General features: G+C 41.8%; 1 protein-coding gene across 1 annotated transcript in view; it reads right to left on the bottom strand.

Annotated features, from left to right (window-relative positions):
* Positions 1-12,480, bottom strand: part of LOC126474786 (solute carrier family 22 member 13-like) — a 77,973-nt gene that overhangs the window by 42,469 nt on the left and 23,024 nt on the right. Inside the window, exon 2 of the mRNA XM_050102262.1 lies at positions 9,489-9,703. Coding sequence (XP_049958219.1) covers positions 9,489-9,703 — 215 coding nt within the window. The remainder of the gene's footprint in view (positions 1-9,488; positions 9,704-12,480) is intronic.

The following is a 12,480-nucleotide window of genomic DNA, read 5'->3' as shown; positions in this document are numbered from 1 at the left end:
AGCGCTTAATTAACATGTTTCATAACGCCAACAAACGTACGCAAGCATCCTCTTTGCCCCCCCCCCCCCCCCATCCACACACACAGAAACATCGCAATGAAAAGCAATTACAATTATTTGAATTATTCCTTGTTATTAAAACCCCAAATCCAAATTAATTTTAACCTTTAATTTAACCGTCTCTAAATTAAGCCAAAAGATGAATGCTCTCTCTCATAACAGCTTAACAAATCAACAGTCTGAGTGCTTTCCAGACACTTCAAGTAAGAAGTAACTATTTGGCTACTACGAGCAACAGCGCTCGATTTTATGAAACAATTCCGCATCAAAAGGAGTGCAAACAGTTTGAGCCAGTTACTCGCACTCCGCAAGCTCCCAGTGAGTCGACAGCTAGTCACTAACACCTCCTCGGTTTACGAGAAGCAACAATCACAGCCCACTTAACCGGACCAGAATTACAAAAAGTACAGTGATCTTCCACATAGATAACCTTTACGTAATTGTTGAGTAAAGAGGAACTCACTTTGAAGCACTACATATGTAAAGTACAGCAAATCAGCAACAATAGAACATTGTAGGTTTTTTTAATGCATGAACTTTGTACTAAATTATAGCCAACTGAATTTAAGATTTTTTTTAGGGGGAGAAAGAAACATAAATAGTGAAATGTGGGAAATTGGTAATATCAAATCACTTAAAATACCAACCTGTTTCGTAACGTATGCGTTCAGTAGTGCAATCCCTTCCCAATACAGCATATAATAGCGCAACTGTACTCGTACTTCTACTGTAACCAGGCTGTGGGACGCATAAATGTTTTAAACAGCCGCGTAGCATCCAAACCAACAAAAGAAGTGAACACAGTGCAAATTGGTCCCTCAGACTCGATTACAGCACTCTGATCGGACTCGCACTCGGCGACCACACCGGCTCCGCGCAAGCACAGCAGACAACACACCCCTCAGGGCACCGTGCGCTCGCTCTCTGCCTCTGCTAGCAGGGGCGTGGCCCGCCACTTCGCGGACTTTCTTCGCACCACGACGGAAAAAGCTTGAAGGACTCGAGAGCAACCGACACGCCTCGCGCGATTTAACAGTCTTCCCGTCAAAGACCCTCAGACCAGCATCTATCATCAGAAGACTAAACTAAGGACGACCATCGATAACCAGAGAAGCATTACTCTGATAGAGAAGCCAACGCGCACGGCTCAATATGTAAGTAGCCTGTTTATATGTTGGTATGGTAGTTGGGCTACAGACTGTAAGGTAAAGGCGGGACAGCAGCAGCACATTGTTTTTTTAAATTTACTTTTATCAACATATAAACACTTAAATCGCAATAAAATTAGGCAAGATTGATGGTCCGAACATTGTAATTTATTAGATATACCAGCGCATTACAGAAAACTTTATAACAAAGGAACATTCTTATGATGTACAAAGGATTCTAAATTTCAATTAATTAGTAAGTGGCGGCAAGATGCCGCAGAAGGGAGGGACAGATGGCCAATGACAAAATACATTGAAAATGACAATCACTTTGATTTTTGTTTTTCAGGTTTATTTTTAAGTCGTCCACATAAACGACACATGTTCTCATAGAGAGTGCACGATTCATGAAGCCACCTAGAACATCCTACATACTGAACCAGTCAGGGGTAGACTTTGTATCTTATTGAAGTTCAAGGCACTCTTAACATTCATTTTCTTCGAAATTTAATTCATCGGAGGAACTACCGTGTGGGGAAAATCAACATCATCTTCTGAGACTTAGTCCTCAAACAGACGCTTCTTTGGCGGTTTTTTCCCTCTGGTGTTGGGGATTTGATTTCTTTTAACTGCTACATTTTTGTGGGCAAGAGCTATTCCTTTCTTCTTTCTTTCGGAGATTTTTCTTTCTTTTCGTTGCTATAAAGTCGGCGGATGTTATATTTGTTGCTGATTGCTTTCTTTTGGATTGATTTCTCTGAGGCAGTACAGGAACAGGTGAAACCTTTTCCAGCAGTTGTGATGGAGGCTTACCATGAGGTGTCACTGAGTTGTCATTGACACAGCAGCTGCCTTGATCAGTTGGTCGATGAGTAGCCAAATTTGTGCAAGGTTTGCAGGTAGGACGGTGTTCTCTTAACACATTTGTTTCAGACCTTGATGTTTATGGCTAATCTGGAGTCAGATCATTAGAGAAATGTGCAGTAGTTGGTAGTTCAGAATTATTAATGTCTGAAACAAAGGCATGGTTTGGAATTACTGCTCTGTCAAGCGGGATAATTCGATTAGCTCTAAATCCGGATACACCAATCTGGACAGTGGCAGCACGAGTCCATGGTTTGAAGAGCAACTCTCCAAAGTGCTGCCTTTAAATTCTTCTGTCTTTGCTTGCATTACCTACAATCCATGAATGACAAACCTCTTTAAAGTAGGATTTCAGTGGCATGAAAAATGATCGGTCTACTGGCTGTAAAAAGTGTGTCGTGTGGATAGGCAAACAAATTATCGACACTTCATTTTCAACAGCTATATCCAAGAGGTTGACACAATTCATGAGAGAGTCATGGCAATCTGGCAGAGAAAGAGCAGGGCCAGGCACTTTTCTAGGAAGGAAATGGTTTTTGAACCAATTCATGAAAATATCAGTAGACATAAGCAGATTCTCTCCTCATGAAAACAACTGGAGGCATGTTGTCTTCAGCGTCTTCTTTTTTATTCACTCCTTTGAAAATGCAGTAAGGTAATAAGAAATTTCCCTCGCCGTCACAGCATGCCAAAACTGTTATTGTCTCTCCTCTTTCAGCAGAAGTAATGACATGGGCATCTCTACTTCCTTTTGCCGCAACAACCATCCCATGCTCATGTAGACCAGTTTCGTCTACGTTGTAGATACTACCTGGTCTATCCAAAATCCCATTTTCGGTCAGCGTTTGTGCTGACAGATCAAAGTAAGAAACGACTTGGACTTTTTCAATCCAGTCACTCTGGCTACAGAAAGCCCTCTCGTTTTTCTGATGCTTAAACCCTCATTGCGTTCTAAAAGCTTCTTTTCCTTGTTGAATTTGTTTCTCAGTCCCATCTGATCAGCTAAATTGAAAGCTATTGGCCTGACGTCTGATGGTTCGGGAGCAAAGCCACAGGATTGCAGTTTCTTTATATAGGCAACTAATTTCCATTCTGCTTCTTCAGCCATGTATGACGATAGTCCACACCCTACTTTCTTGAAATGGTGCATAGCAAGTCTTTTCCTTAATGGTCGTTCAGGCATATTATTGTAAATTGATGCTGGATATAGTTGGTAACGGTTTGGGTAATGGAATTATTGACGACTATATAATTTTAAAACATGGATGTCACATGAATATGGTAAAATCTGCTAAATACATGGTTTGCCCTTCAACAGAATCTTTCTTGTGCTATCCATATGCCTACTAGAAGTTCGAGCCTATAGTAGTTAGAATCCTTTTATCTAAATGGCTGTGGTTGCTGCTTGATGTAATTGTAATTCGTGTTATGAAGATTTTCTGTGAAGTAAGTGACTTACGAAAAGTATGGGTTATTGTTAAGATTTCTTCAAATTCACGGCCATTCTTTTCTGTTAATTGTTTGAAGTTATGTTGTCATTTGAGAGCAGGCAGATTTCATTGGGCTTGTGTATTGTGGGTATTAAATATATAGGTTAAGTTTGTGTTGATTTTGTCAGGGAAAATTCCGTAGGTCAGTGCTAAAATGATAAAAATAAGTATCGGTACAGTAAGTTCAGTTACACTCTGCAGTTTAAGTAAACACAAAGACGTTTCAAGTCACGTAAATGAAATAAGAATGACATACTACGTTCTAACCAAGGGCTCTGTACGCTACCTGTCAGGTCGTGGTCCGTATCCCAGCTACTTAAAAGTACGACATCGCACCACAGACACTTGTGAATGTGGATCGATCGGCATCCTGCAACGCATTGTCTGGAAGAGTGCCAATACACAAGTTGTTACAAACCAGATCAGGAACTAGTACAGCACTGTGTAATACAGAGAAGCGCCAAAGAAACTAGTATGGGCTTGCGTATTCAAATACAGAGATATGTAAACAGGCAGAACATGGCACTGCGGTCGGCAACACCTACACAAGACAACAACCGTCTGGCGTAGTTGTTAGATCGGTTACTGCTAATACAATTGCAGGTTATCATGATTTAGGTAAGATTCAACGTAGTGCTATAGGCGGCGCATGAGCGATGGGACACACTATCTCCACGGTAACAATGAAGTTGGCTTTTCTCTTACAAACCATTTCACGAGTGTACCGTGAATATGAGGAATCCGGTAATACATCTAATCTCCGACATCGTTGCGGGCGAAAACAGATCCTGCAAGAACAGGAACAACGACGACTGGAGAGAATCGTTCAACGTGGCAGAAGTGCAACCTTTCCGCAAATTGCTGCAAATTTCAATGCTGGGCCATCAGAAAGTGTCAGCATGCGAACCGTTATACGGAATATCATCGATATGTGCTTTCGGAGCTGGAGGCCCAGTCTTGTAACTTCTATGACTGCACGACACAAAGCTTTACGCTTCACCTGGGCCCATCAACACCTACATTGGACTGTTGATGACTGGAAACAAGTTGCCTAGTTGGACCAGCCTCGTTTCGAACTGTATCGAGCGGAAGGACGTGTACGGGTATGGAGACAACCTCATGAATCCATGGACCCTGGATGTCAGCATGGGATAGTTCAAGCAGGTGGAGGTTCTATAACGGTGTCGGACACGTGCAGTTGGAGGGATGTGGGTACCCTGATACGTCTAGATACGACTGTGACAGGTAACACGTACGTAAGTATCCTGTTGAATCAACTGCATCCATTCGTGTCCATTGTGCATTCCGACGGACTTGGGCAATTCCAGCAGGACAATGCGACACCCCACACGTCCAGAATTGCTACAGAGTGGCTCTAGGAACACTCTTCTGAGTTCAAAAACTTCCATTGGCCTCCACGCTCCCCAGACATGAGCATTATTCAACATATTTGGGATGCCTTGCAGCACCCCCTCGGACTGATTTATGGACATATTTGAACGATCATTGTGTCAATCCCCGCAGCACTACTTGAGACATTTTCAAGTCCATGCCACATCGTGTTGCGGCACTGCTGCGTGCTCGTAGGGGCCCTACACAATATTAGGCACGTGTACAAGTTTCTTTAGCTCTTCGTTGTATAATAAGGAATAACGAACTGTGGCACAACCTGAACTCGCAGACATATAAAATGACATATAAAATGAACTACAAGCCTACATGACTGGGAGATAACGAGGAATAGACCATACATTATGATGAGACGCGCCACCGCCTGACATCCACTTAATGTTCAGGAAGCAGTGGGAAGACGAGCCTTTGGAAAGAGCTGGAAGGACTTCGTGAGACCCTGAAGCCATCTCGCAATCTCTGCGCCTTATATGGTTCAGCAGTACAGCCCCTGTGAATCATATGTCAGTGCACCTGGGGCTAACCATACAGACAGATATGCAGCTTGGTTCTGATACCAAGTACAGTAATATATTGTAATGTTGTTTAGTGTATTGCTGTGTGATGTAGTGAAGTCCAGAAAAGGGTAATGGACCAGTAGCCGATACTTTCTGGATTCCGGGTAAACAGATATCTGTCCACCAGATGGCTAAATGATAGCACGTAGAGCTTTTCTTTTCTCTCTTTGTTAGGACATTTCACTATGTAGGTATTCTAAGTCCAATTTTTTCACTCTTAAATATCATAAGGTTACAACTAACACATTTGAAAGTACCCAAATCATACATGTTATACGTTCGTGCCAACTCATGTGCAACATTCAGTCTCTTCTTTTATGTTGATAATAGACTGAAAGGAAGTGGCCAATGAAACAAAAAAGTAAAAATGTATGGGCTATAGTCAGATGGGACTTATTAAAATACGAGGCATCAACTCCTGTTCTGGCAGCAGGGAAAGTGGTGCTGACGAGACACAAGCTGAGATGTGCTATGAGCTCTTTATCAGTGTTGAGCTAGAGGAGTGGTGTACTGGCTGTGGTTGGAAAAAAAGAACAACGATGTGCAGGCGACTGTGTCTGGTTCTGTTTCAGCGTTTGTGTGTTACTGTTGTGTAATCATTAAGACGGGGCCACTGCAATGCCTATTACTGCAATGGAAAATAGGTTTCAGTAAAATATTCTAGGTGAACTGTATCACAGAGCGTACCTCACTTTTTTCGAATTTGTTTAACTGACTTATTTTCCGATACATAACAGCAGGCCTAGTTCGAATTACTGGTCCACTTCATGTGGTCTCCATGTGTTCTAATTCTCTATTGTCTATTGTTTGTTGTTAATTAGTGGAATGGTGTCTGTTCAGCTATTTGGCTTTGCGTAGCATTAATTGCAACTCGTTTTCAGCGGGAGAGTTGCTTATTGCAGTCAGTGTTTTGTGTTATTGTAAATCTAAGTCTGTCTGAGGAGCAAGAATTTTACTACGTTGGATTATTTTGTTATATATTAAGATAATGTGTATTTTATTCTCAGATGAAATGTTGTCTGTTATAGGCTGAACAATTTGAGTGATGGACAAAGATTCCTTTCAGAATATTTATCGACATGATGGACCTGCATCAGACAAGACTGGCGTGACGTGTATTTCTTGGATTAGGTGCTGGTCACCTTTCTTGTATAATAATTTTCTTATGCTCACTTATTTGTTGCATTATGTAATTAATAAATGTGTTTAAAATTTGTTGAGCAACTACACCCACACAATCTTCAGCCACTTCAACAACTAAGATTTTCGCCGCAACACCTGCAAGACTATACCTCACTGTATAATGCCATTCTTATTACACAGGATGTGCCACCTCCAGACTGTCTACAAAATAATTGAAATTTCAATACATTTGGAACTGAAGACATAAGTGGGATATTTGCGTAGTGGATAAAATATTACTTAAGAAATGCTGAGCTTCTAATCGCTGGAGTTGTCAATCTCATGTTCAGATCGATCTGTAAGTGTTTGAGTACCAGAAATGAGCCATTTTGGGCTCATGTTATGCGTTGGTTTAAATCTTGGTTCCTATTCTGTGTTTGGTTAGCTGCAGTTATTACGATTATGCAGTTGTTCTCTCTCTCCATGAGAAACAGCAACGGTGTGTATCGATATTCATACCTTGTATTACCTTTGGTCTGGTGCCTATAGTTTCCAGCTGTGCTGTGTGCGAGCGGTTGGTAGGTCGGCGTGGAGCAGCGAGGCGTAATTTGGCCGGGCACACTGGCGGTCTTTACGCAGTGCCAGAGAGTGTGGGGCTGTCCCCACTGCTACGAGGTCTGTGGCTTACCGACCCTGGACACGAAAGCTGAGTTTGGATTGAATTTATCAAAAAGGCAAGACTGTTCACTTTGTGCCGTGTGGTTCTCGTTGTTGGCTGTTGGAACATTCCCGAGAGCAACTACATGTGTGTCCGAGTTGGCGGAGGTATAGCCACAGTCCGGTGGAGTGTAAGTGTATTTGGTTATTTGCAATTGAAGTGCACCAGCGGAATTTTCTGCCTTGTGGCCGTTAACGTTCCAGTTACCCGTTCAGATTGTTCTGTCTGGTTCCCGTTGTTAGCTGTTGGGACAATCCCGCAAGCAACAACGAGTGTGTTCGAGTTAGCGATGGTTTAGCCACCGTCCAGTGGAGTCTAACTGTATTTGGTTATTTACAATTGATGTGCACCAGCGGAATTTTCTGCCCTGTGGCCGTTAACATTCCGGTTACCTTACCCGGCCGCAGACGTAAATTCAGGCACTGTCCTCTCCTCACCTTGTTGTCGCTGTCCAACACGGTGTGTAGTTTGACAGCTTAATTTATGCCTGGTTGTGGGTGACCATGACTTTTACGTTTTGCATTGAACTCACGGTTGTGTGCTGGTAGAGTGGAGCGCAAGTTAACTTTTCGGTGGGTCCGTTGACTGTCTGTTGGTTGGGTTGTCGTCGGATCGAGAATGGTTGGGCTGAGTGGCTGTCTCACCTAAGTGAAGGTTAGTATTTCATGTGATGGCCGACCCCCGAAACGTCTGTGCGGTGTTAGTTGCATTGCCTTTTCTTATTTTCTGTTGTGTGTATTTGTATGGGTCATAGCAGACGGCTTTGAATTAAAGTTGAATTGTTTCTAGTGCTGTTTTAAGTCATGGGCCTCCAGACGGTTTAAAATTAAAGGTTTCTTGCTTGTCAGGTGTTAGGCACTTTGGGCCTTCAGACTGATTAATATATTGCTTAAAGATAAGGCCTTGGGCCTTCTGCCCACTAAAAATTATTTTAGATGTGTTTTAAGTCATGGGCCTTCCACCGTTTTAAAATTAAGGTTTCCTTTCTTGTCAAGCATTAGATTGTTTGGGGCCTTAAACCTAATTTAAGGCTTTGTTGCTTAAATTGATTTTACCAGACGTGTTTATATTAAGGATCTTTGTCTTTCGAGCATCAGACTGCTTGGGGCCTTCAGCCTAATTGAAGATGCCTTCTGCATTCTGTTTCTTTTATTTAGTTTTACCTTGAGTCTTAAATCATTGGCCATCAGCGGTAATTAAACTAAGGTTGTTGCTTTTCAAGTGTTAGATTTTGGGTCTTTAGCCCAAATGTAGAACTTAACATAAAATGAGGCCTTCTACCCTCTAAATACTCTCTTTAGCGTCTGAATTTAGGGTGAATGTCTTTTAGCCGTTTTTTTTTAAAAAACAAGTAAAGAGGTTGTGCCCTTAAGGCGTCAAGTAATGTGGCCTATTCAGCCGATAACTAAGTTCAAGGATTTTTCTGTAATTTTTGGCCAAAAAAATAAAGTTATATGAGTCCCAGTGTAACTGACAGCCGCTCATTTTGGCCCCTTTCCACAATTCCTACTACCTGTCCTGTCCTGCGGGTTTAGCAGGGCGTTTCAAGCACGTATTCATTTAGTCACTTTCTTTCTACTGCCGATGTTTTTTCAGTTTGTGAAATCTGATGATAAATACGATTTCATTTGATTTCAGTCAGAATGTAAACGTACATGTTGACAGTTAGTGAACAACATATATCTACTACCAAGCGATATTTGAGCTCTTCCCACTGGGCTCATTGTGGTAACGTCAATCTAATTCATCCATATCACTTTCCATAATCAGTGCATGAATTCAATGATTGATATATCCAGAAAGCAGGATGGGATCCAACGCATCAGAGGCTGCACTGAAGTGAACTCCTTCCTTGAATTTGTGTTGGTTAAAGGTTTAAGATCATGCGCTATACGACACCAGACTGAGACTAACAGAATGGTAGTTCTAAACATATCGTATTGAATGAGTTTAAGCTATGGTTCCGATAAAGTATGATATGTTACAGAGTGGCTTCAACGATTGCGAAAGAACAGCCAAGCTACAGGAAGGGAACGCAGAATGTCATACAACGTGGGAGAAATACTACACTACACAACAGAGGTTGCACAGGAAAGTCTACAGTCTACCTACGGCTTACCCCTCAGCATGCAGAAGGCGGCCGCGCAGGTGACCCCTGCCAGCAGAGCACAGCCCACACCGGTCCAGCGGCGGCCAAAGCGCGCCGCGCAGATGTGTACGGCGTAGACAGAGGGCAGCTGGACCGCGCCCTGCGCCACCAGCGTCAGGAAGGGTTTCACGCCCACGCCACCAGCCAGCAACAACAGTGAGAACTGCGTCAGTACGTGCGCAGACCTGCTCGAAGTAGTAAATAGTTTGAGGTAAATAGTAAGTCATGTGCATGCTCCCCGCGTCATATCTTTCATCTCTAGCTATCATATGAAACGTTAGTTTGAAGTTAGATACAATTTTTCTGTGTATGTACTTGACTTTTATTTATTTTTTATTTATTTATTTATTGTTCCGTGGGACCAAATTAAGGAGAAGTCTCCATGGTCATGGAACGAGTCAATACATGAAATTATAACACGATATGAGAGACAGATAAAATGAAATATAAGAAAACATATTCAGGTGACAAGTCGTAAATTTAAATAAAGAAAATCAATGTAACACTGGAATTTGATTAATTTTCTAGCTCTTCCAGGAGCGCCTCGACAGAATAGAAGGAGTCAGCCTTGAGGAAACTCTTCAGTTTAGACTTACAAGAGTTTGGGCTACTGCTAAGATTTTTGAGTTCTTGTGGTTACTTATTGAAAATGGATGCAGCAGAATACTGCACTCCTTTCCGCACAAGAGTCAAGAAAGTGCATTCCCTATGCAGATTGGATATCTGCCTAGTATTAACTGAATGAAAGCTGCTAACTCTTGGGAATAGGCTAATATTGCTAACAACAAACGACATTAAAAAAATATATACTGTGAGGGCAATGTCAGAATTCCCAGTCTATTGAATAGGGGTCGACAAGAGGTTCTCGAACTTACACCACATATAGCTCGAACAGCCCGTTTTTGAGCCCAAAATACCCTTTTTTGAATCAGAAGAATTACCCCAAAAAATAAAACCATATGACATAAGCGTATGAAAATATGCGAAGTAGACTACTTTTCGTGTTGAAGTGTCACTTATTTCGGATACTGTTCTGATGGTAAATAAAGCAGCATTTAGTTTCTGAAGAAGATCCTGAATATGGGCTTTCCACAACAGCTTACTATCTATCCGTACGCCTAGGAACTTGAACTGTTCCGTCTCGCTTATAATATGGCCATTCTGTCTGATCGAAATATCGGTTCTTGTTGAATTGTGAGTTAGAAACTGTGAAAACTGAGTCTTACTGTGATTTAGCATCAAATTACTTTCCACAAGCCATGATCTTATTTCATGAACTACGTTATTTGATACTGTTTCAATATTACACACAAGATCCTTCACTATCAAGCTGGTGTCATCGGCAAACAGAAATATTTTTGAATCACCTGTAATACTAGAAGGCATATCATTTATATAAATAAGAAACAGCAGTAGCCCCAGCACCGACCCTTGGGGAACGCCCCACTTAACAGTGCCCCACTGGGACTGAACATCACTACCACTCTCAATATTTCGGAGAATTACCTTCTGCTTTCTGTTCTTAAAGTAAGAGGCGAACCAATTGTAAGCTACTCCCCTTACTCCATAATGGTCCTACTTCTGCAGTAATATTTTTTGGTCGACACAGTAAAAAGCCTTCGTTAAATCAAAGATAATACCTAGCGTTCGCAATCTTTTATTTTATCCGTCCAAAACCTCACAGAGAAAAGAGAATACAGCATTTTCAGTTATTAAACCATTTCTAAAACCAAACTGTACATTTGACAGCAAATTATGTGAATTTAAATGCTCTAGTGACCTTGTATATACAACCTTCTCGATAACTTTAGCAAACACCGATGGCACAGAAATAGGTCTATAATTGTTAACATTATTCCTGTCTCCCATTTTATAAAGTGGCTTCACTACCGAGTACTTTAACCGGCCAGGAAACCGAAAAGTTACAGATAAGGCTAAGTACTGGGGTATACTATAGTTCAGTTACAGTTATAGTTAAGAAAATTAATATTCTTAGTACCAGGGTTAGCAAGAAAGACTTAATTCTCAGTTCCAAAAAATCATTATTATTTCGCACAGAGGTGGCAAGAGTCAAGCGATACCTCCTAATATTGTGTTGGACCTCTTTTTCCCCAACGTAGTCCAGCAGATCGACGTGTCAGCTAGTAGGAAATCCGCTGCAGAAGTGGTTTTTTTTTTTTGTAGTTTTAGGGCGCACAGCTAGAATGGTCATTAGCCCTCAGACTAAGTTAGGAATGCACTGCGAGAGGAATGCACAAGGTTAAAACAGCAACTAAAAGGGACAACACTGTAAAAGACATATTAACATGCAAGGGATTAAAAGAAAACAGCATAATCAAATGTTCTTAGACAGGTTTGTCAAGTGGATTAATCGAAGAACGCGAGCAGCTGCTCCTGGGTCATCCGCTAAAATGGCAGGTCAAGATCAACGCGCAGTGTATTAAAATTCGGACAGGACGTTAAAATGTCTCTGTAGCCGTCCATAATAGCAAAGATGTTCTCGGTGCAGGATTTTGTACACAAACTGACCTCCAGAATATATCCCACAAATGTTAGATGGAACTCATGTCGAGCGATCTGGGTGGAAATATAATTTGCTCGAATTATCCAGAATGTTCATCGAACCAATCGAGAACAGTTGTTTCCCGGTGACAAGGATGAATAAAAACTCCATCGTTGTTTGGGAACTTGAAGTCCATGAACAGTAGCAAATGGAGTGCAAGTATCCAAACATAACCACTTCCAGTCAATGATTGGTTCACGTGCACCAGAGGATAGAGTAAATTTCATGTAAACACAGCCCTCACCATTGAGGACCCTCCCTGTGCCTGAATAATGCCTTGTTGACAACCTGGGTACATTGCTTCGTGGGTTCTGCGTCTCACTCTCTCATCAGCTCTTACCAATCTGAGCGGGCCACGGTTTCCTCGTCGTACAGGTTCCAACCGACATGGGCACAAGC

This window comes from Schistocerca serialis, chromosome 4 (genome assembly GCF_023864345.2).
Source record: "Schistocerca serialis cubense isolate TAMUIC-IGC-003099 chromosome 4, iqSchSeri2.2, whole genome shotgun sequence".
In the NCBI taxonomy this organism is placed as follows: Eukaryota; Metazoa; Arthropoda; class Insecta; order Orthoptera; family Acrididae; genus Schistocerca; species Schistocerca serialis.
This window is presented reverse-complemented; position numbering and strand designations above follow the sequence as displayed.